At 41.3% G+C, this 26466-nt stretch overlaps 1 protein-coding gene across 1 annotated transcript in view; it reads left to right on the top strand.

Moving 5' to 3' along the window:
• Positions 1-11448: 11448 nt before the first annotated feature.
• The window catches only part of LOC307141310 (endonuclease V-like), a 330952-nt gene continuing 315934 nt past the window's right edge, over positions 11449-26466 (top strand). The window contains exon 1 of the mRNA XM_079841387.1: positions 11449-11532. Coding sequence (XP_079697513.1) covers positions 11492-11532 — 41 coding nt within the window. The 5' untranslated portion in view covers positions 11449-11491. The remainder of the gene's footprint in view (positions 11533-26466) is intronic.

Genomic DNA, 26466 nt, shown 5'->3' with positions numbered 1-26466 from the left:
CTGTTTGTAAATGGGGCTGTTCTTAAGTACTCGTGAGTCGTGGACACTCCCGGGATACCCAACAAAAATGTCTAAAAATGCCCCATGATGGTCATATATGCCTTGAAGCAAGATTGAGGCAAACAGCTTTCTGTTTTTGTAACACTGTCCATCAGGACCAGCTGGTGGTTTTATTCTGACATGGCATCCATCAATGGCTCCAACAGCTTTACCAAATGCCTGGTGATTGGCAAGAGAAGCAAAGCCTGCACCAACCTGTAGCAGGTGTTCTTCTGACCTTGGCAGGGCCACAACCTTTGGCAAAATAGCCATGACTTCATCAGCCACTCGATGTATAATTCTGTGTATGGTTGACCGTGGCATCGCAAAAGCCTGTGACACAACCCTGTAAGAGGCACCACAGGCCAACCAATACAAAAACACCAATGTCTGGAGTGTTGTTCCCCAGCCATGCCTCCGTTTCTGATGAAGCAGCTCCAGGAGTTTATTGAGGCTCTCTCTCTTCAGACGAAAGTCTGCTTTTGTATCCCCTCCATCAAAAAACTTGTCAAGAACAGGGACATGGGGGTTGAGCTTGCAATACTTCAGGTCTGTCTATATGAAGCAAGTTTTATAGTTTTATAGTTTCATCAGCAGCACATTTCCATCCATTAAGCCAGTGTTTCCCAACCGGGGTGCCGCGGCTTGTAGTGCCAGAAGACGCGTATGAGAAATCGCGCGCACTGTGAGAAAATGTGCCTGTGTGCGCTCATCCGAAAGCGCGCACACGTCTCACAGCGCGCAAATATTGAGTTATCTTTCAAGTCTTGCTCTTGAACAGACAAATTCAGACAAAAAGTATGTTAACATGTCCATCTTTATGAGTATTCTAGCAGACAAAGTCTGTATATGCCTTAAGTAAACTTAATAGTCGAGAAAGACGATGCAAATCCATGCTTTAGGTCTTAACGGGGCAGTAGCATGAGGTCTTAAAGGGGCAGTAGCCTTTACTGCTGTCTGTTTAATGTCAAACAACAAAAGACAAGGACATCACTCACTGCTCTTGATTGAATAGCTTTTGTAAGTTTAATAGGATTAATCTTTATTTTATACTGGCAAATATAGACATACCTGAAAAGCATAGTTTACTTTATTAGTATCTTTGCTCGATAGTGTTTATTTGTGCTGCTGCTTGTATTTAAATTATTTTTTCTGGTTTGTTATGTTCTGTGTAATTGCACTAGAGGGCACTAGTGAGTACAAGGTGGGAGAAGAGAGGGAGAAAGAAGAGAGAAGCGAGATAGTCATGGTTAATGTGTACTCGTAAAGTAGTGTGAAATAAAGAAGTTAAAATCAATATACTTACCTCGTCTTTATACTGAAGTACTTACATAGTCTTACGGGATACAACATTGGCGACGATGGCGAGTCTTCCCACACCTGCTCCGTTCCTGCCATGTGCTTCTGATCCACCGATACCCTTCTGCACGTGGAAACGAATTTTCGAGAACTACATGCTGGCTATTAACGTGTCAGGAGATTCCTGGACACCTGCTCGAAGACGCGCAGTCCTTTTACATTGCTTGGGGACAGAAGGACAACGTATTTTTTACACCTTGCAAAATACGGGTACGACTTATGACGACGCAATGTCCGCTTTGGAAGCGCATTTCGTTCCGAAAGTCAACGTTGTTGTTGCACGTCACCAGTTCAGACAGAGAGCTCAACGTGCGGATGAAACGATTGCACAATACACTTCAGCGCTACGAGAATTGGCAGTCAATTGTGCTTATGGTACAGTAGAGGAAGAAATGATCCGGGATCAGCTCATCGAGAAAGCGTACGCTACAACAGTGCGCGAGAAACTTCTAATGGATCAGCCCGCTTCGTTGGAGGCTGCTGTAACTGTTGCATGCCAGATTGAACAAGCCTTACACAACGCGAATTTACTTCGAGATATTGCTCCGGTACAGGCGGTGAGTTCAAAGACTTCTCATTACCGATCGACTACAAAGGACAGACCTAAAACTACTACTAAGCCTACTGCGTCACAGCGTACTTGTTACAGATGTGGCTCTAATAAGCACTTGGCAAATGCATCGGATTGTCCAGCATCTAAAGCTAAATGCAATTCATGTGGCAAACCAGGACATTTTGCGAAAGTATGCCGTTCGACAACTTCCGTGCGTGCAGTTCTGCCCGAAGTACAAATATGCAATATGAACTGTGTAAATTCTGATGACAGGATTAAGTGTTGTGTGCACATTTCTACTGACACAGGCCAGTATAGGGAGATCGAGTTTGTCGTGGATACAGGCTCTGCAGTTTCGATTTTGCCAGAGACTTTGTACAGGCATTATTTCAGTACATCTCCACTGTCTGCGCCGAGTGTTCAATTGGTCACGTACATGAGAGGACACATTCCAGTTCTAGGATGTCTCACAGCTAATGTGTCATTACATGGAGTATCTGCTACCGTTTCACTCTACGTTGTGGAAAACGGAACTGCCTTATTAGGCATGGATGTTCTTAAAGCACTGAAATGTACAATTAGCCATGACTGTACTGTTACTGTTTCTACTACCTCTGCTTCAGTACACAGTGTTGCAAACGCTGACCCCGTGGGGTGTGTGAAGGGCTTCGTGCACAAGGTCAAAGCTCGTGATGATGCAGTTCCAGTTCAACAAAAACTCAGACGACTTCCCTTTTCTGTGCGTAATGCAGTTTCAGAGGAACTACAATCTCTGCTGAATCAAGGGATTATTGAGCGAATCGATGCTTCCCCCTGGGTTTCACCAATAGTAGTCACTACAAAGAAAGGAGGGAAAATTAGACTGTGTGTTGACCTTCGAGAACCGAACAAAGCACTAATAGTTGACACACATCCATTACCCCACATGGATGAGCTGTTGAGTGAGTTAAGGGGTGCAGCTATATTTTCAACTATTGATCTAACATGCGCGTACCATCAACTACCCTTACATGCTGACAGCCGTGACTACACTGCCTTTATTACGCATGAGGGTCTTTTCAGATTCTGTCGTGTTCCTTACGGATTAGCTTCGGCTCCTTCAGCATTCCAGAAAATGATGGAGACGGTGCTAAAAGGCGTTCCAGGCGTGAGAAACTATTTGGACGATATAATAGTCTATACCACTTCACAGATTGAACATGACAAAACTCTCCACACTGTCATTCAGAAACTGACAGATGCTGGTCTGACACTGAATATGCAGAAATGCACATTCAACCGAACGTCCCTCAAATTCCTGGGTCACGTGATCTCAAAGGAAGGAATTCTACCAGACACTGCTCACATCGAAGCTATAGTCGATGCTCCTACCCCACATGATGTCTCGTCTCTTCGTTCATTCCTTGGATTGATCTCGTGGTATAGTAAATTCTTCCCAAACTTTGCCACGGAGGTGGAACCGTTACGTGCTCTCCTGAGAAATGCTCCTGAAACTTTGTTTGAATGGACTGCAGAAGCAGACCGCTGTTTTAACAAACTGAAAGCTGTGTTGGTGGAGAGCCCAGTGCTTGCACTTTTTGACCCTTTACTTCCTACTATTGTGTCAACTGATGCTTCGGACTATGGTCTTGGGGGAGTACTGACACAACTCCATGCAGATGGTGTAGAACGCACGGTTGCTTTCGCTTCACGTACGCTTAGCGCGGCCGAGAGAAAATACTCTACAGTGGAAAAAGAGGCTTTAGCTTGCCTGTTTGCTGTTGAGAAATGGCGCCCGTACTTATGGGGTCATCACTTTACGTTACGTACGGACCACAAAGCATTAACTACCTTGCTGGCTACAAAAGGAATCGGACGTGCTGGAATGAGAGTAGCCAGGTGGTCAGCCCGGTTGCTGTGTTTTTCGTATGACATTGAATACCGCCCTGGTGCTCAAAACCAGGCCGCAGATTGCTTATCAAGAATACCCTTACCAGTGACGACTGAACTCACGGAAGAACCAGAAATGGTTGCCGCGGTCTTTTCCGGGTTACGTTCTGTGTCCATGGAGGACTTTACAAAAGCTTCTGAATCTTGTCCTGAGCTGAGTGTACTTAGAACGCAAATACTGAAGGGCTGGCCGCACAAAAAGAAGGATGTAGATCCAGCTCTATCATCATTTTTTTTCATTCGTGATGAACTGTCCATATACAACGGATTGATCATGCGAGGTGAACATCGAGTCATTGTTCCTGTCGCTCTTCGTTCAAATCTGGTGAAACTGGCTCACGAAACACACCAAGGTTTGGTCAGAACCAAACAAAGGTTACGTGAACTGTACTGGTGGCCGAAAATGGATTCGTTGGTTCACTCAGTGATTTCAACCTGCCTTACTTGTCAACTCAATGACAAATCTGCAAAAACTGCGCCTGCTCCATTACAACCTGTAGATTTGCCGGATGGACCTTGGCAAAAACTGGGTCTTGATATCGTCGGACCTTTTGAACATGCTGCATCAGGCTGTCGTTTCGCAATTTCAGTGGTGGACTATTACAGCAAATGGCCAGAAGTAGCTTTTTCTTCACATGTCACTACTGAGGTTGTTACTTCTTTCTTACACTCTGTGTTTGCACGAGAAGGAAACCCTTTGTTTATCGTTACAGACAATGGACCTCAGTTCCTATCTTCAGCTTTTTCGGATTTCCTTTCTGAACGTGGTATCAAACACCTACGTACAAGTGTGTATCATCCACAAGGAAATGGTGCAGTTGAACGCTGGAACAGAGTGCTGAAAGAGTGTATCTTATCTGCGGAGCAAATGAGAAAAGCGTGGAGACCGTCAGTAGTCGAGTTTCTTCAGAGTTACCGTGCTACTCCTCATGCTACTACCGGTGTATCCCCATCTGAACTTTTGCATAACCGGAAAATGAGAACGAAGGTAGACATTTTTCCTGTGAGGGGGAAAAGTGACAAATGTGCTGGTGTACGAGATGCTGTCAAGGAAAGACAGGAAAAAAGTAAGAAATACACAGACAGGAAGAGGAGAGCCAAACCTGTTTCTTTCAAGGTGGGGGAACAAGTAAGAATCAGAAAGCCAGAGCATGTTCCTAAAGGAAGTCCTAAGTATACTTTACCGTTGTCGATTCGAGAAAAGATTGGACCAAGTTCATTCTTGCTTAGCGATGGAAAGAAATGGAATGGACTGAGACTGACTAAATTTCCAGATCAAACTGAGAAAACTGTCCAGGGATCAAAACCGCCTGCTCAAAGCTGTCCAATCACTCCCAGGAGGAGTGAAAGAGTCGTTAAACCACCAGTGTGGATGAAAGACTTCATAAAGTAGAAGTCTAAAGACAACATGATTGTGAAAAAGTATTGTGAAAAAAAAAAGGTGAAAATCACATGTACTTGTTCTATTCTGTTAAAGTACTGGATTGGTATTTAGAGTGATATGTCTAATTAATGCTGTTTAGGTTAATCAAGAGATTTGAAGTTTTACAATTGTTATGCTGATGTCTTAAACAACATATTGCCTTATGGGTTACATACTGAATAAGTCACCTACTGACTTTATGTAAGGGGGGAATGTTATGTTCTGTGTAATTGCACTAGAGGGCACTAGTGAGTACAAGGTGGGAGAAGAGAGGGAGAAAGAAGAGAGAAGCGAGATAGTCATGGTTAATGTGTACTCGTAAAGTAGTGTGAAATAAAGAAGTTAAAATCAATATACTTACCTCGTCTTTATACTGAAGTACTTACATAGTCTTACGGGACACAACATGGTTATTTTCTTAATTTATATTTGACAGTTGTCATTTTCCCCTGAACATCTATCTATCTATCTATCTATCTATCTATCTATCTATCTATCTATCTATCTATCTATCTATCTATCTATCTATCTATCTATCTATCTATCTATCTATCTATCTATCTATCTGTCTGTCTGTCTGTCTGTCTGTCTGTCTGTCTATCTATCTGCATATCTATCTATCTATCTATCTATCTATCTATCTATCTATCTATCTATCTATCTATCTATCTATCTATCTATCTATCTATCTATCTATCTATCTATCTATCTATCTATCTATCTATCTATCTATCTATCTATCTATCTATCTATCTAAGGTTTTGCACTCGCAACGCCTTAATGAACAGCCGCTCATGCCATGGGTGATCCTCAGCTCCAGTGGCCAAGTGGAATGTGCACACTGCACATGCATGGCTGGCATAGCAGAGTCTTGCACACATGTTGGGGCTCTCCTGTTTAAAATTGAAACAGCAGTTCGCATACGGGGGACCAAGACTGTCACTGATGTCCCAGCCTACTGGATGATACCCGCTAGTATTGACAAGGTTCAAGCAGAGGTGGGCTACAAGATTGACTTCTCCTCTGGTGCAGCTAAGAGGGTGGCACTCGACAAGTGCATCAGTGGGGAGAGAGGAATGTCAGGTATACGCACTCGTTTTGGCTCTGCGAGTGCTTGTGCACATGAGCCCATGCTTTCAGACCTGTCACCCCTGCTTCTGAGTTTGCACACTCACAGCAAGGCTGTTTGTCTTTCTGGGATGGAGGAGTACTACCATCATTATATCGACCCTGTTAAGCCACATGTAGTGCCGAAGTCCCTACAGCACCTTCGTGACCCAGGAAAGGATGGATGCGAGCTACCTGTCCTGCTCCAGCATTGCCAAACCCTCACACACGTAGTAGCTGTAACGGAGACACAGGCAGCTGCAGTGGAAGCTCAGACAAGACTGCTGCAACATCGATCACCTGTCTGGTACAAATCAAGAGCAGGAAGAATAACAGCTTCCAATATGCATGCCGTTTTGTCCACTACAGTTGAGAAACCAGCTACATCAACTGTTTCAAGAGTGTGCTGTCCCAAAAAAACAGCAACCTCAGCTGCCATCAGATGGGGAATAGACAAGGAAGAAACAGCAAGGCAGGCTTATGTCACACTGTCAGCATCCCAGCACACAAACCTTAAAGTGGAGCAATGTGGATTTATAATAAATCCACTATTTCCTGAGGTTGGGGCATCACCTGACGGGCTCATTCACTGCACATGTTGTGGGAAAGGCTGCCTGGAAATTAAATGCCCATTTAAACACTGCAACAACTCCATCCTGCAGGCCTGTGCAGTTGACAGCAATTTCTGTCTCCAGGTAACTGATGGTAAGTTACACTTGAAACAGACACACAAGTACTACAGCCAGGTACAAACACAGATATTTGTCACTGGGTCACAGTTTTGTGACTTTCTTGTGTGGACAGTGAAAGACTGTGCTGTGGTTCGGGTCTTACCGGATGCGGACTACTGGACTGCACTTCTAAAGAGGGCACAGGAGTTCTTCCACAAAGTGTCACTACCTGAGCTTGTGGCTTGTTATTATACTCAAAAAGCCTCCACAAATACACCTGTTGCAACAGAGCTACAGCCATCTCACACAAAAAGGGCAAGAATACAAACACATGAGAACATAAGACTCTGGTGCATTTGCAGGGGGCCTGAAGACCTGGATGACATGGTGGCTTGTGACAATGAAAAGTGCACAATCCAGTGGTTCCATCTCAGCTGTGTGGGACTCAGTGAGGCACCTTCCGAAAGTGAGTCATGGTTTTGTACCTCCTGTACACACTGACACTTTTGAGCACAAGTGTGTATTTTTGTACTTATAGTTGTCGTTTTAATTATTTAGTTCAATAGTTAGTTCAATAGTTATTTTTCTATTCAGCTTGTTTACATATTGCATTATTGCATTATCTGTGTTCTTGCTATTTGAAGGTTGCACTGCTATTAAAGGGATAGTCTGTCAGTCGTAATGCATGTGAATGGTAACAAAATCTGTGAGGGTAAAAAAACATGCACAGACAAATTCAAATTAAACACTGCGGCTCGTGACGACACGTGTTTAATTTGAATTTGTCTGTGTATGTTTTTTTACTCTCATAGATTTTACCATTCACATAGATTACGAATGACACTGCAACGGTTGGAGTTAAACATCGTTTGTGTTCTACTGAAGAAACAAACAGGTAAGCAGATAACCATCACATTTTTATTTTGATTACTTAATTAACTTTTTACGTGTTAAGGTTACACTACCCATTTGTTTTATATGTTGAATGTGTTACTGTGATCTGTAAACATGTACCTCAGTGTTATGATGCACAAATAAAGAGAGAATGAATACTTATGTCATTTATTATTGTAACAGGTGGTTTGCAGCAACAGATATGATAATGCAGGATGTGTCACTAAGGGAAGTGTCAACAGTGTAATTACAAATGTAAAATGGGTCCATATACAGTAAATCAAAGTAAAAAAAATCTGCACACTGTTAATACTGCTCCCAAAGATTTATTAAAACATGCAACGAACAAAACGAAAAGGGGGATTTTTATAACAATACATGGAAAGTAAAAATACAAAAAGAAATAGCAAATATTCCCAAAAAAGGTTTCAAATCAATCTCCATATTCAAATCTTTTATATACACAAACATATTATATAAAACTTTATATAAAAATGTATTTTGGATGAGCTTAATCAAGTGCTGTGAAATCGATTGATGCAATAGTTTATGGTTTCATAACAACGCTGGGGCACATATTAGTCAAGGCACAGCATACAGTCACAATCTTGTCCATGAACGTCATGTCCTCGCCTTGACATGGGAGTACCATGCTGACTGGTACAATTCCACTTAGTATAGTGTACTTTGTGCGTACACACCCAATCACCCTCTCCACATGAACCCTGAGGTGAGCTATCTGCCGTGTTTCCTCCACATCTTTTGCATCCAGCTGGCTGCGTCCTCTTGTGAACGCAGGTATTTTCACTTCTGCACACATGAGTCCAACACTGTCTCTGATGTCAAATCCCCGATCTGCCAACACCAAGTACCCAGGCAATAGTTTAGTAAGAAGGCCACTATTCTCAGTCACATGCTTGTCACTGACACGACCTCCCCACCCTTGGGAAATAAAAGAGATAGATCCCCGTGGCGTAATGCCAATGAGATACTTTAGGGTGTGATGGTGTTTGTAGTGGGAAAATGTCTGCGCTCTAGCTTTGAGATTTGAGGCTCTTTCAATGCGAATTTCAAAGCAGTCCACAATAACTGCAACACGATTACCAAAAGCCTCTACAAACTGATGTGGCATGGTTGCATGCAAGCAGTGTCTTTCTGGCCAGTGCACCAAGGGTTTGAGATGTCTAAACATTGTACCTATGTTATCTCTGAATGTGGTAGACACAGTCTTTCAATCCACAGAGAAGAGGTATGCAATGTGCTGAATTGGCAGATTCAGCCTGAGGCGCATCAGTGTTGAAAGGAGCATCTGAAAAGGTGAGAGTTTTCGGCCAGTCTGTGGCATGCAGGGAAGAAGCTGTGTCAGCACAGCCATCAGAAGCGCAAAACACGGAAGCCCAGTGTAGTACCTGACCTTGTCGTCATCATCTTTAAAAGAATCTTCATCCATCATCTTATGAGATAGCTCTTCCTTCAGTCTCCTGTTCTCCTCCAACAAACGGTTAATTTCAGCACGCCTGCAGCTACAAAGATGGCATTCCTGCTGTTCTGCTGTGTACTCATCTGAGCCTGCAACATCCATCTGAAAAGTATCATCTGCTGTTGCAGCTTCATCCACGTCCAGTGTCTGGACAGCGACATCTAGTGGTGCAGGTGCAGCGTGATCCCCTGTTAAAGCTTGCTGTCTCCTTGTGCTCCTGTTAAACCGCCCAGGGTCCTTTGCTTTAACTTCTGTGTGCCCGAGATGCAATGATGGTACCCAGTCGGGATCACACTGTAGCATTTCATAGGCAGGTTTGCTTAAAATTAAAAGCCCGGATTTATTCAATTAGTTATGTAGTTATTCAGCCTGTTACTTCTGCAAAGTTAGCGATTAATGCTGCCTTCACGTGCTCTCGGAATTATCGTAAATACGAGTTTCCTAGGTAAACATTGCACATGAACGCCCTCACATATTGAAACTTGAATGCAATGAGCTCGTAATCACGGCTTCAGAAGTCGGGATTATCAAATTTCCGATAGCACGTGAAGGCAGCATAAGCAACAGTTCCACGAGTCACGACATTTTTGCGTTTCTAGCAGCAGGCTAATAACAAACAGTTAGACGTGTTTTGTTTATAACTTACCTTTGTGAAAATGCCGTGAACAAACAAACATGTGCCGGGGAATGTTTTTGAAGGTGATGGTTTTCCGTCTTACTGCTGCTACCCATGCCATGCGACGCCGCTTTGTTAACGAGGACACCTGAGATCCAGTGTGCTGTTTCCATGCGGGAAAGCTGAAAAATCGCACTCCATTTGAGATTCTGTTTCCACGCTGGTCATGAGTGCGATTATGGCAGTTAATTACACAACACGCGTTCACCATTGCAACGTATTTTTTAGCTGAACTAACTGAATTAAACTTATAGAACTCGATTTCCAATCCAACACAGTATCGATCGCAGCTACCGTGTCCTAAAGTCCCAACATGCACTGCGTTACTGACGTCACGTTCCCAGACTCTATATCCACCTTTGATCTCGCAGGTGTCTGATCCACTACGAGAAGAGAGAACTGTCCGTCTTGCCTGCACTTTTTTTCACTCCTCCCCTCACAGCAGCCGCTGTGGCTGAATTTCAGGCGAGGCGCATCTCAAACAAGCCTAATGATATAAAATAAATTAATATTGTAATGTACTTAACTTTCAAATTTAAAAACATATAATAAGCATATACATTTTTACAAAACACACAGTATGTATCTAAAAATATAATCAAAACATTGTCCATTATTTTTATTAGTTTACATACAAGTTACCTGTAATGACTAACAGATTTGAAGCTGTACCTGTCATTCAATATGAAAATATATTTTGATTTGGTTAAATATGTATAAATGTATTCTTAATCAATGGTCTTTGTAGCGGTCTCATCTCGTGCACTTACTTTCCCAAGCGCAGCTGCATAGTAGACATTCCTTAGGTAAAAAAAAAAATATATATATAAAAAATGACAGCCCTCAGCTGCTTCTCAACATTTTTTTTTACAGTCTATGTTCTCAACACTTTTAATGTGTTTAATATTCATAAATATAATATTCGAATATAACAGTTATTGCCATAACCATTCAGAAATACTCTAGTTTGCATTCAGAAATACTCTAGTTTGTATAATAACTATGAATATTCAAAAGCAAAACTCCTCCATCGCAGAGCTGTTTAAAAACGGGGCAGCTCCGTTCAGACAGGTGACGCGACACGCAATGACAGTTGGGTGATTTTCACTCTCCACTTCCTGTGAAGTGATGTATCGATCCATTTTTCCCTACGCCGTTCGCAGTACCCTTCGAACTGAACATGTTCGCTCCCTTTGGATTGGAATCACATTTAAGATGGCGGAATACCCTCTGAAGTCCACTTCGCAGTCCACTTACGGTCGAATGGAACGCACCCCAGATATCTCATGACACCGGAACTAAAGTTCGATCACAGCTCAAAGAACGATTGATCGATCGGACATCACTATACACATGCAGGATGATGGCTCTTGATGGAGAGATGGTGTTGAAATGGGAAAGGTTAGAAAATCACGAATAAATGTGTTGTATTGCATTGCTTACGTGATTATCACGAATAAATGTGTTGTATTGCATTGCTTACGTGATTATAACATGCCACTGAATCATTTGATTAAAGGATTACAACAGCGAACATTATACTCCAACATTATCGTTTGGCTCACTGAACAAATAGTTCGAAATCGTGGCAAGCCATTGTCATAAAAAAATACACAGTCGTCTATGGGATGATTTTAGACTCAAAATGATTAATAAATGCACACACAATTATCCATGAACTTGATAAATGTTGCAGACATGTTTTATTATCCACAAACAAATGCCTTTTAACTTGTGTGTACAAAATACAGAATTACATGAATGTGCAGCGATTTGTACAAATAGAGACATAGTGGTGAATACTAGGGATGGTATTTTTGTCAATTTCTCATTTCGATCATCGATAGGTATCCGAGTACTCGAGTACTCGGGGGCGGGGCATGTGCAGGGGGCGGGGCATGTCCGTCATTGAGATAATGAAAATACTGTTATGAAAATGGTTGTTGACAAATACAAATGTGACATGAAAACAGGTACATGAAAACATGAACATATAAAACAAAAAATAACTGCTAGATTATGATGCATAAATGTCTTTGAAAAAGAAACATCTTTAAAATGACCGTCTCAAATAACCAAGTCAATAATATCGAGCATTGCATTTGAGCTGAAACTGTGAAATAACACCACCCTGCAGAGCTTGCTAGCTGGTTAATAAACTCAACCTAACGCACCGTATATCAGATTAATATGAACCTATTACAACTTAAATCAACACAAAAGTACGTGAATGCGCACGTGAACTTCAGCGTGCTAGATTTTACAGGCTATGGTTTGAAACGGAACATTTTGAATGCGCTCTTCCCTTAACAACGCTGATACACGAACAACGAAAGCACACAGACACAACATTTTATTAAAATCGTGTTCTCATTATAATGCTATGACAGATTGACTCTGCACATCATGCACTTAATTTTATTATTCATGATCGAAGTGTTTACAGACATCACTGCGCGTTTTCGAACTCATAACGAAAAACAACTTTAAATAAACTAGGTCTACTGTTAAAAAATACGAGAACAGTATAGCACTGCTGCATTACTAATATCAATGATTCTGAGAAAGAAATAGCCTATCTTAAAAAAAACATAATGTGTCGAGCATTAATGCATTTGAGCTGAAACTGAAGAGAATGAACAAAAGCCGGTTTAACGGCAGCGCTTTGCTAGCTTATTAAGCTCAACCAAACGCGTTTTATATTAGATTAATCAGATATAGACAACATAAAAAGTATAAACGTGCATCTGCAGAAAAGGACGCGAATGCGCACATGAACTTCACGCGCTAGTCTGAGTGTTCTCGCTAGTTTCTCTGTAGATTTCCTTTAACAGCTGATACACGGGGAACTAAGCACAGCTCATTTACAGCATTCTATTTCCATCGTGTTCTCATTATAATGCTATGTAGGCTATGACAGATTGGCGCTGCACATCTTGCACTAACCATTTAATGATCACAGTGATTCCAGACATCACTGCAGTTCAGGCCTCAGTTTAACTTTATTTCGCTGCGGTCAGGAGGCGTGCTGTATAACGCTAACCAATCAGACCTCAGGTACCGTGCAAAATGACGCAATAACCAATATAAAAAGAGACATATATTTTTTTAAAGTCAGGGCGATCATCGTTCTCATGATCGATGGTCGCTGTCACGTTCGAGTACTCGATTACTCGACCACTGTTGCCCATCCCTAGTGAATACAAAACTTAGATTTTTTATTAAAGGTCCCATGGCATGAATATTTCATTTTATGAGTTTTTTTTTAACATTAATATGAGTTTTCCTAGCCTGTATATGGTCCCCAAGTGGCTAGAAATTTTGATGGGTGTAAACCGAGTTCTGGCTGTCTTTCTCTGCCTTTGAGAACATGAGCGCTCAGACGAGCCGATCTTGAATCTTGCCTGTTATGTTGTCATACAAGGAAAGGTTACCTCCCCTTCCTCTGTTTAGCCCGCCCAGAGAAGTCTGAGAAAATGGATTGTTTATTTCACTTGCAATGTCAGCACAGGCTTTACAAACAGACTTTACGATATGGATTTGACAGCACCGCTTTCACAAACAGTGAGTAACAGTGACATTAATGCCTGATCTGTGATCAGTGATTTCTGATGTGTAGCTAATCATTCAAGTTCACTCAGACTTTCTTTCTAAATCGTCTAATACTGTTCATGCATCCGTGAATCAAGCCAGTGACTAAACGATCAACTTCCCATTGTTTCTCTTAGTAGCATGAAACAAATCTGTTATTTAAAGTGTGATTAGACTAGACCCTCTCTTTATAATGTTTAATAATGTTTGGATCTGTCAATCACATGTCGCGAGTGTATCTGCACACTTGCCCAAACTGCGTTTTTCACATTAAGTGTTTTAGAATATTCCAGAGGAAACAATGTGAAACTTTGCGCATTTTGGGTTCATATTTTTATACTTGTAATTATCGCTGTCTTAATGTATTAATGCATCCTGGGCTCATGTACATAGTAAGCGTTTTCTCCCATAAAGTCTATTATAAAAGAAAACGCTTAATGTGGCTTCCTGCAGTAAAACGGTGATATTAAAAGTAGGCTATACACTTTATTGAACATGCGCTATATTGCATATTAAGCATTTTATAATGGTTTTCTATGGGAAAAAAATGTTGTGATGAACAATGTTGTGTTCATAACCTGATTTAATCTGTTTGCCTATACAAAGTAGCCTATGCGTTATTAATAGCCTACCTTTTTAATGCTAGCCTATTGTTAAGCGTTTTCCTCTTCTTTATAACACGGACACATAAAGCATCTTATAGGCAGAATAACGCTCACAGTGCCATTGTCTGTTTTGGCAGAATACTGCCATCTAGGGATGCACCGATCCACATTTTTTCACTTCCGATCCGATCCCGATACCTGAATTTGGATATCGGCCGATACCGATACTATTCCGATACCAGAGCTGTGTTTGCTTTAATATTATTATTATCCTTATTGTTGATTTTATATGATGCTGACATAAACTCCACTCAACAGGCAAGTATGATATGAACATAATAGTGACCCAAATTATTACGGTTATCAATTTATATTTGAAAATCAACAAACAAAAAAATAAATCAAGCAGCTCTAAGCACTTTTTTAAGCTAGATTCTGTGGGATTTCCTTCCGTATAATGGCCGTCGTCAATGGCAACGCATAATGCATAAATCTCTAATATTATATCAGTAAATATATTCTCAAGCAATATTCTCATCATTGTTCTATCAGCTATGACACATTTAAATCTAGCATATTTTGTGTAAGAGCCCATACAGTATTCTAGTGAAATAAAGCATATATTTTCATATGATTTGACAGTTTATTTGATTAAATATCAAAAATCCAAAAGGTGTGCATCATACTTAACACCTAGATGGACACTTTACAGTCAGTTTTATGACTAAGTCATTCTCTTCAAATGCCATTTAAGTTAGAAACGTGTATAGCCTACCAATGTTGTATGTAACTTTAGAGACGGTCCCTAAATTCGCGAACGTCAAGCCAACCTAATGCCAGTCATATAAGAAGCGCTGTGGTTCTGCTGTGTTTTGTTTGAAACTATTTTCGGTGCTGAAATATAACAAAAACAGTCAATCACTGTATGATGAATTAATCTCCTGGGCGCATCGCACGTTTATCTCTGCTCTGACACCCGTGTCACACATACTCCGTCTGCAGTGCGTATGCGGTGCGTGTTGCGGTGCGTATGCGGTGCAGGAGCAGCACGCGCTGTTGTGCTTTCATATATGCTGCGTTTGCAGCGCGCAACTGATCCGCGGTTGTATACCACAAACACAGCATTTATTCATTTTTTTAATTTTTATTTCAAATCCAAAAGTTGTTACTGAACATGGCTTGTCAGAATTGCAATTCTCTTTGTTTACACTTTCATAGATGTCACGTTTTAACGTAGTAGCCTACATTTAAACAACGTTTTATTCAATTCATTACTTTATATTTATATAGCCTATATTTTAGATTTAGCTCACACAAGTGGCAAAACATTTAAATATAACTTATAGCCTATAAACATTTTAAATTAGAAACTTACAATAGGCTATATACAAAAACAGCCGACTCTCGTCTTTTCTTTCGTTTTTAAATCCTTTTAAAAGCAGGTCATAAAGACCTTTGTTTTTCCACCTCCAGGAACGTTCGTGCTCTCCATTATTTCAATTTTTTTTACCTAAATGCCAGGTAAGGTGTCGTTTCCTTGCTTTACCCGAGAAAAAAAAAGCCATGTGTTGACTTTGAAACAGAGTATATTTTATATGTGGTAAAAATTACTAGATTTTCGCGTCAGTACATGTTTATTTTAAAGCGAACAATGTGCTGTCGCTTTAATTCCGCAGTGCAGCACAGCAAAAAATAGACTCGGCACGGAAACGATCGCCGGACTGCTGCAGACGCACCGCACCTGGAACGGACTGACGGACAGCATCCGCGTGCAGTGTGAAAGCTGTAATCCGTTAACATGGGTACGGAAAAAAATACGCACCGCATACGCACTGCAAACGGAGTATGTGTGAAACGGGCGTGAGTGTAGATTTCAGCGAGAGGGAGAGCCGCGCGCGCTCTGAACTAAACTCCGCTAATCTGACCGCATCTGATTATTATATTCATAAACTCAATATAAACACGTGTGATTGGTTATAATGTGCAACGTGATTATAACAGATGGCTTTTGAAAAGACCATAATAACTTCAAAGTGGCTGGTGTGAGTGTTACACAGCCGAAATACACGCAGATGGCGATTGTCAATGTCAAGCCCTGATTATTATCTCTTAAATGTCACCCTAGTCTTGTCTGCTTTTTTAAATGTTTGATTGCGTTCGTTGTGTTGTACGACGCGAGGGAGCTTCCACCTCTCTGAATTAGGTTTTGCAAACATTGTTTATCTCAGCGGTGTTTCCAGTGTGAAGTATTTCCACACAGCTGACATGTTGGCTAGCCACAATGCTGCTCAATGCTATCCTGCTGCAAACTGCGGAATGGATTTCCTGAGCGGGGCGTGTCTCATAACTCTGTGTCTCATTGAGCCGCGCCTCCGTTCAGGAAATCCATTCCATAGTTTGCAGACAAGCCGGCGGGAATCACTTTTGGAAAGCGCAGACGTGGCTCATGGATATCGGATTTCTCCGCGGGTTGGATCGGGAAAATCCGATACGTGAATTAAGCTGGTCTCGGTCCCGATACCGATACTGGATCGGATCGGCCCCATCCCTACTGCCATCTAGTGGCAGCAGGTTTTCTTAGACAGCTGTGTGTGGATCGTGCAAGGCCAAACCAGCGAAATGAAAGTCTCAAAATCCAAATTAATCAAATAGGATCAACTCATAAACGAGTCAATGAATACATGCGCGTCACCGGATCCACAAATGCACATCTTACTCGTTGCACGCACAAATTCTGACTTGCATTAATACAAAATCTAAGTTTTGTATTCACAGCTATGTCTCTATTTGTACAAATCGCTGCACATTCATGTAATTCTGTATTTTGCACACACAAGTTAAAAGGCATTTGTTTGTGGATAGTAAAACATGTCTGCAACATTTATCAAGTTCATGGTAGGGCTGAACGATATGGACAAAATTTCATATCTCGATTTTCATGCCAGATATCTCGATATCGATACAATACGATATGACTACATGTTCGGTGAAAACCAGAATCTAAATTAAAATGTTTAATTTAAGCCTACATTTCAAAAATTTGTGTCAGAAAATGTATTGTTTTTAAGCCTTTCGCACGTACGATCACACAGGTGTAATCAGTCTAGGCTGGTCCCTGGAGCGTATTATCAAGCGCATCACATGATCAACTGCTAGATTCAAATGTTGAATTTAGCCAGAGACAGGCGCGCTCAGAGCTGTCATATATCACAACTTTTCAGTGTTTTCAACCACATACTGTTTATTTTAGGTTTCAAACGTATAAATTCACATAAGTACTAAAAAAACAATACATTTAGAGTTAGTAGTAAAATACACACTGATGTCAATGGAAGAGGTAATAATAATCCTTTCCATTATAATTCGACACGTTTTATTCATATCAGATACACATTGTGTAAGTAACTTCAATGTTTACTCTATTCTATTCCCAGTTCACCAGCCACTTTTTAAGTATTTCGGGAGAAGTGGATGTATTCACATGTTGTAAACATAGAAGTTGTAAATCCAACAGATCCGATTCTCTGAACTGCGTCTGCGGCACAAACTAACACGGCGGCGCCCATCGCGCATACAGCTCAACTAACGCGATCGTTATAAAGGTGTTTAAACAACAATATACTTCCACTTGCATGTATTTGATCGGAATATCAGATATTTCATGCCATAGCTAACACATTTGTGAATATTCTGAATAAAAAAGGAAAAAATTACATAAAAGCAGATCATCATTCATTCAGCGATGTTGCTGCTGCGGTGTGTCATGTGACAAGCAATGACGCGTCACCATGGAAACGCCGCCCCCCCTCTCACAATATAGTTCCCACGTCCCTGGTAGTGTGTGTGCGCTGGCTTTAGTGGTGCATTCAAGGGCACTCGTAAAACTGATGTTTGTTGTGACTGCCAGAGTAGTATGCAGGGCGAGTGCGGAGAGGGGAAATCTATATTGTCTATATCGTTGCTTTTTTCGATAGTAATATCTTGAAAGTTCATATCTAGATATAGATACGATAACGATATATCGTTCAGCCCTAGTTCATGGATAATATTGTGTGCATTTATTAATAATTTTGCGTCTAAAATCACCCCATAGTAGCCTCACATTGGTCGTTTTGAACAGTTGTTGTGTAATATTCAGTTCCTGTGGAAGACTGTTCCAGACAACGCAAAGCAAATGAATGAAACTGAAAATATTAGTGCATGCGCCTCCAATCGCAACCTGTTTCATGGATTATTTCGAAAAGATAATGAAGTTACAATGTCAGGGTTTTTCCTACATTAAAATTTTTTTGACGGCCGCCAAAACAAATTTTTGTCCCGCCAAAGCCTTATTTGATGAATTATTGTGATTTATGAGTGATGTAGTAGATGACTGCAACGCTTGCGTTAACTGAGTGACAGAGAGAACGATCAGAGAGCTCCTCCCTCGCTCGCACTCTCTCTCTCTGTCTTCAAAATAAGCATTCTTAGCTTTCTTATATTTCACATATTACGTTAATCAAAATCAAAAGGTCGGAAGACCGAATCCATGTTGCATTTGGCACTATCAGACGATGTTTTCCTTTAATTATCGCTGGGTGTGAATTGCGCTCAAAAAATGTTGACTCTTCTCTGACCAGCTGACATAAAGCATACTTTCAATAAACGGGAAACAAATCCTATCCGGTTATGAAGTGTTTTCTGTGTGTTGACAAATTTTTTGCGATGTTCTAACAGACGGGATTCTCACACAACGCGTCTGCTAATGCCCGATTCGCGACCTAATGACTCCTTTGAACCAAATAATTTTAATGACTGGTTAGAACAACTGATCTGTCCAACACTGAACTAACAAATCAGTTTAATCATTTACTCAGAACACCTCTGAAAGGAGAACACAAGTGTGCTCACCCAATTTAGTAAGAGTGGGTGTAAGAGTTAGTTTTAATTATCCACAGTCTTTCAGCTTATTTATGTTCACAATGGAGTAAAATAAATAGCCTATAAATAATTTAGTTTAGTAGGTGAACCCAGAACAAAGTTGTTATTAGCTAGCTGATAATTTTATAAGATTGTATATGGCAGAAAATTAGGCTATTTGTTCATTTTTTTAATACTACTTTTTAATATTGATATGATTATATTCCAAAACAATTATCTGTAAATAGTGTAAAAATTAGGACCAAAAACAAACATCAAGGTATCAAAATAAGATAAGCAAAAATTACAAACTTTCTTTGAATTTATTTAAAATGTATTGTCAGTATTGCACTTGCAGATCATGTGGGTAGGGTACTTTTTACTGTGTGTGTGTGTGTGTGTGTATATGGATGACCATGTCTGTCAGCCACCACCGTAGACCATTTCTGACCCAGGAAAAACCCTGAATGTTAAGCATTAACTGCAACAGTCAGTTCACATTTTCAAACCAATGAATAGTTTGTGTAATATGATAAATCATCGGAGCTGTTTTGCCTGATTGATTACAGGCATTCAGATAAATAGGTAAGGACACAGAGCAAACAATGAGCAAATAACCTATGCTCGTCTAGGCTTACACATATTTTACTTTTTGATGTCTTTAGCTTTTTTAAATTTAATTTGTGAGGCTTTAAATTTAATTTGAATAGTAAATGCACATTTACTTTTATCTGTCACATATTTTTAAAGCTTTAACAAAGCAACATCAAAATCTTTCCACATATACATTTGTGAATCACTAGTCTCCAAGTACTAATCGATTAAAGTCGATTAAAATTTCTCTCATCATTTCTGAAGAACATTCTTAGGAACATTGGGAACCAGTATAAACGATATTAGTGCCCATTGACTTCTATTGTATGTACAAAAATACACTGCCCCACAAGTCATACAACTTTGAAATGAGATGAGGGCATCAGAATTATTTTTGAACAACCTATCTTTTTAAATTGGACCCTCAAAAGAGTACATCATCTTTTTCTCAAATGTATTTAGTTAACAGGCAAATACAGTGTAGAGAATCTAAGATAAAGAACTAATAATAATAAAACATATTATATTAATAAATAGTTATCTCTCTCACACACACAAACACATATATAATATACACTCACCTAAAGGATTATTAGGAACACCATACTAATACTGTGTTTGACCCCCTTTCGCCTTCAGAACTGCCTTAATTCTACGTGGCATTGATTCAACAAGGTGCTGAACGCATTCTTTAGAAATGTTGGCCCATATTGATAGGATAGCATCTTGCAGTTGATGGAGATTTGTGGGATGCACATCCAGGGCACGAAGCTCCCGTTCCACCACATCCCAAAGATGCTCTATTGGGTTGAGATCTGGTGACTGTGGGGGCCATTTTAGTAAAGTGTCATTGTCAAACTCATTGTCATGTTCATGAAACCAATTTGAAATGATTCGAGCTTTGTGACATGGTGCATTATCCTGCTGGAAGAAATGGTTGTGCGTGAAAATCCCAGTAACTGAGCAGATTGTGAAATACTCAGACCGGCCTGTCTGGCACCAACAACCATGCCATGCTCAAAATTTCTTAAATCACCTTTCTTTCCCATTCTGACATTCAGTTTGGAGTTCAGGAGATTTTCTTGACCAGGACCACACCCCTTGCATTAATCAGAAATTGAACAGGTGTTCCTAATAATCCTTTAGTTGAGTGTATTTCATGTCTGTTCTTTGACCATATGTTGCACTGAAAAACAACTTCCTTCCATGTCAGGTGTTTTATATGGTGTGTGAAATCATCTGAAATGTAATGATCCATGACGTGTTAATTGTGTTTTAACATTTGAAAATCTTTTTCTAATTTTACAAGTATACAATGATACCATTTCTAAACATTGTAGGGCAGGGATTCACAAATGTTTTGTCAGCCAAACTCTGTTGACCTAAAATATTTACTTTAAGTCCTCTTGAGATTAATAAAGTTAATATTTCAATAATTTAACAACACTCTTTCACGTTTACAGTTCTCTGGTTAATGGTGACATGATGCACATGTAAACAAATAAAATGTCATCTTTTTTTAGTGTTTTATTTTGATTGTTTTTATTTTTACAGTTTTATAATAATTACAGTTTTGTAATAAATAATTATTAAAACAGGGTCTTGGCACTCAATGAGAGAGAACAGCCCCCATGTATGTATAGATTACACACTGCCAGAGCTACTACTGACTTCAGCTCTTACATTCAGTCTGAAACAGACCATAACTTTATATGATGATGAATATATGCATCACAAAAGCAAAATGAAGCCATTATGACATTGGTGATGAAGACATGCGGAGCCTATAATATTTTCCTGTCCCAGTTTAAAAATAGTAACCTCTGGCCTATGTCCAAGAAGACTGGGCCGTCCACCAGAACAATGCTTTAAAGCTTTATGCACTGTATTATATAATCAAGTACAAATTGCAATGTTAATTATGATGACTACAAGATTAATAAAACATTTCCCTCAGTAGGTATGTAATTTATGTTGGCTAGTTAACAGAAACACTGGCTATATAATTAACAAGAAATTCAGGATGACTCACACCAGGCTAGCTTTTAAACATTTTATTAGGGCACAGATAATTAATAATAATCTAGACGAGCATAGGTTATTCGCTCATTGTTTGCTCTCTGTCCTTACCTATTTATCTGAATGACTAAAATAACAGGCAAAACTACTCAGACGATTTATCATATTACACAAACTGTGCATTGTTTTGAAAATGTGAACTGTTGCAGTTAAAGCTTAACATTGAAACTTCATTATCTTTTTGAAATAATCCATGAAACAGGTTGCGATTTGAGGAGTGTGCACTAAGGTTTTCCATAGTTCCATTTGTTTGCGTTGTCTCAGACCACGCCTACAACAAGGGAATATGAATATTCATGTATACTCCACCCACTGGAACAGTTTTTCACAGGAACTGGATATTACACAACACTGTACGCCAATAGTCCGCCAATCTGCCGATCCGGGCAAGACTGCTCTATAAACAAGTGCAAGTAAACGGAGAGCTGTGGCTTTTCTGGTTGAAAAACACAATAACGTTTACATTTCTCAACGGTTTATGATCTGTGTGCAGTACAAAAAATGTACTGTCTCCAATGACTCAGAATCTAGCTAGTTAAAACTTTGCATAGATTTGTTTTGTTTTTTATTGATTCATAATTGTAGAGATGTCCCTAATGTAATATAGTTTAATGTACATGAGATATGCATAACGTATTTCATTGTAGAAATGGCTGTCTATCATGAAGCTTCGAAGCGTTATGAATCAGTGAGTCGATTCAGCAGTTCATGATTCGACTCACTGATTCATAACGCTTCGAAGCTTCATGATGCCGTGTTATGAAATCGGCATCACTATGTAAGTCGTTATTTAGGGTTTTTTTGCGCACAAAAACTATTCTCGTCACTCCATAAAGTTATTGTAGAACCACTGTAGTGAGATGGACTTTGTAACGACGTCTTTAGTACCTTTTAAGGGTCTTGAGAGTGTACCGTGCATTGTGCCAATGGAGGCCTTTCAGAGCCATCAGATTTCAACTAAAATATCTTCATTTGTGTTCTGAAGATGAACGGAGGTCTTACGGGTGTCGAACGACATGAGGGTACGTAATTAATGACAGAATTTTCATTTTTGGGTGAAATTTTGTAATTTTACCACCGATGGATATAATTTAAAATATACTCCGTTTCAAAGTCAACACATGGATTTTTTTTCTCGGGTAAAGCAAGGAAGTGACACCTTACCTGGCATTTAGGTAAAAAAATAAATAAATAATGGATAGCACTCGTACGTTCTTGGAGGTGGAAAAACAAAGGTCTTTATGACCTGCTTTTAAAAGGGTTCGAAAATGAAAGAAAAGAGGAGAGTGGGCTGTTTTTGTATAGCCTATTGTAAGTTTCTAATTTAAAATGTTTATAGGCTATAACCTATGTTTAAATGTTTTGCCACTTGTGTGAGCTAAATCTAAAGTACTAGCCTATATAAATATAAAGTAATGAATTGAATAAAACGTTGTTTAAATGTACTACGTTAAAACATGACATCTATGAAATTGTAAACACAGAGAATTGTAATTCTGACAAGCCATGTTCAGTAACAACTTTTGGATTTGAAAAAAAAAAAAAAAGAATAAATGCTGTGTTTGTGGTAAACAACCGCGGATCAGTTGCGCGCTGCAAACGCATCATATATGAAAGCACAACAGCGCGTGCTGCTCCTGCACCGCATACGCACCGCAACACGCACCGCATACGCACTGCAGACGGAATATGTGTGAAATGGGCGTTATGCATTACTACATGCATTAATATCTCTTTCATTCATGACTTCATGGATGAACAACACCTTAATTAAAACATTAACTAAGATGAGTACATCATAAATTATAGTTTATTACGCATGATCATAATGTTTTCTTTGTTCACAAAAACAATGGTCTTTACTATCTATGTAAACTTAAGCTACGGTTATGGTACATGAATCATCATGAATTCATGCATCTAAGACTACTTGAATTATTATACAAAAAGCACAGGCTAGACCATTATATCAATTAATGTGAGAACTAAAGTTCCCTTTCGAGAGGTCTCGCGTATTGCGTATGGGAAAAGCTCCTTTTCTCGAGAATATGAAGCAAAAACGTTATTCTATAAAGTATCTATGTAAAGCGCAGTGCAGCTGCACAGCAGATAGAGCATCACGAGCTGCGTGCTGATTGGCTGTGCTGCGGCAACTGCAGGAACCTATGTCGAGGCGGCTGAGAGAGCGAACCAATAAGAGTCGCTAGAAAATCCCACCAAAAAGCTCTAGAATTAGCATATTGAGGCTATATAAGACCGTGATCAGCCATAGGAATTCAGATTTAATCTCCTTCAATGATACCTTCGTTGACCTTCGGAATTGAAGCACTGCCGTCAAAAAGCACTCAGCGGAACTTCTCTGCAGCCTTGAGGACGCCGGATTCCCGCCCGGTCTCCCGCCCGGTCTCCGCCTTCAGCCGCCTGCTGTTCCAGCTGCGCCATCCGGCGTGATATTATATCCTTTATTCTTGTCTATGTTGTGTGTGTTGCCACTGCAACCCCACTTTTCAAAAAGAGCCGAGCGTTGTTACAAATGCCTCGCCCTTCCTGCGCCTCGTGCAGAGGCCCTCCTCGGCGGGGACCGCCACATCATCTGTGTGACGTGTCTTGGACAGGACCACGCCGACATTGCACTCTCCCGGGGCGGCTGCGAGTATGACAAGATAGTGCTGCAGACCCTGAGGGCTCGCCTCGCCAACTTCGACGTTCCTGCCCCGCCCGCGCCTCTCGGGCCGCGCAAGAAAAAGCGCCGCGACCAGAGGCCAACCGAGCGATCAAGCGACTGCACGCAGAGTAACTCTTCACGTGCCTCGCCCTCGCCGGTGAAGTTCACTCAAGAGGAACAGCGCCCCTCACTCGCAGCGGCCTGTTCTGTCTCCTTCGGTGGACCGGCAGCGGAAGAGGAGGAGGAGGAGGAGGAGGAAGACAGCCTTTCTATGGCTGCATCTGGCAGCGAGCGGTCAGACTCTGTTTCGGAGCCTTCCGCCTCGACGCAGACCGCCACGAGCTCCAAGGCCAGCTTTGACTCAGAGCTGGTCCGTGTGCTCTCTAAGGCCGTGGGAGACCTCGGGCTAGAGTGGTCCCACCCCCAGGAGCCAACACGAAGTAGGCTTGATGAATGGTTCCTGCAGAGCGGTCGTCTATCCTCCCCTCAGAAGTCCGCCCCCTTCTTCCCGGAGGTACACGAAGAGCTGACGATGGCTTGGAAGGCCCCTTATTCAACTCATACTAAATCCTCATTTTCCCCAGCGCTCTCGGCTCTGTCCGGCGGTAGTTGGCTTCGCCGAGCGCTTTACGGAGGCACAGAAAACGTTGCAAGCGATGAAGCACTTTCTGCCTAAACGCTCCAGCTCTTCCTCTGGCCGCCTCAAAGCGCCGCCCCCTCAACCCGCCAAGACGGCGCCGCCGACCTCACAGCCTCGCTCAACATCTAGGAATCGACAACGCTCACGTTCAGCGAGCCGCAGCAGGCAGCCCGAGCTTCGGGGACCTCGACCCAAAGCTGTGTTGAGACCCGAGCCACGGAAGCCATCCTAGCCATGAGAAGGAAGAGAAGGTGGTCAGGTTAGGCCTCGGCCGGACCCCCACCACACACTCTCGGTCTCCCAGTTCCCTACAGTCAGGTGACTGGCGACTTTATTTCTGCAGTCAACGAGCCCGTTGTCAAAAGCTCTCGCCTCCACACAAACGCCGTTTTCACGGCGACCCAAATAAATTTCAAAAAGAGCTTTTTCTCTGTAGACAGTGTGCCCATTTCACAGTATGCACCCCGCACTGTCCTTGGCCACAAATGTAATGTGCACACCCACTACACAGTGCACGCCGCCAAGCATAAACACTATCCCCACAGTGTTACAAGCACTAAGCAACCGGGTTACTGGGTCCCAATCACTAAGCGGCCCGCCCCCGATTCAAATTCAACTCCAGGCTTCACGGGCCCAGGCCTGGCAGGCCATTCAAATTGGGTGTTGAACATAATCAACACTTTCGCGCCTTGGTCGAGACCTCAGTGGTCGAGACCTCAGTGAAAAGCAGTGTGAGTCACGTGCTCCTCGCCGAGGTATCGAAACTGTTAGAAAAGGGAGCGGTGGAAACCGTGCACCCGACACTAAGTGAGTCAGGCTTTTACAGTCGCTACTTCCTTGTCCCAAAAAAGGATGGTGGCCTCAGGCCCATCCTAGATCTCAGACATCTGAACAAAGCCCTCATGACGCACTCGTTCAAGATGCTGACAGTAAGACAAATCCTTACACACATTTGCCAGTACTCAAACTGGGTCTATTACACATGCACCTCCTTCAACGCTGGTTGAACTCCCACGTTCCGGCTCACGCATGGCGATCAGGCCAGTTTCGCATCAAAGTGAACCACAACTGTGTCAAAGCTCTGGCTCCTTGGAAGGCGACCACCTGGTACCAGACAGGTGTGATTATGGATACAGTTACGAAACGGAAAGTGGTCTCGACAGATGCGTCCAACCTAGGTTGGGGCGCCCTACATGAGGGCAAGACAGTCTCTGGCCAATGGGCAGAATCAGAGAAAAGGCTGCACATAAACGGTCTAGAGA

The sequence above is a fragment of the Gobio gobio genome, assembly GCF_949357685.1.
Source record: "Gobio gobio genome assembly, chromosome: 17".
Lineage (NCBI taxonomy): Eukaryota > Metazoa > Chordata > Actinopteri > Cypriniformes > Gobionidae > Gobio > Gobio gobio.
The sequence above is the reverse complement of the archived record's forward strand: the minus strand, read 5'-3'. Positions and strand labels throughout refer to the sequence as shown.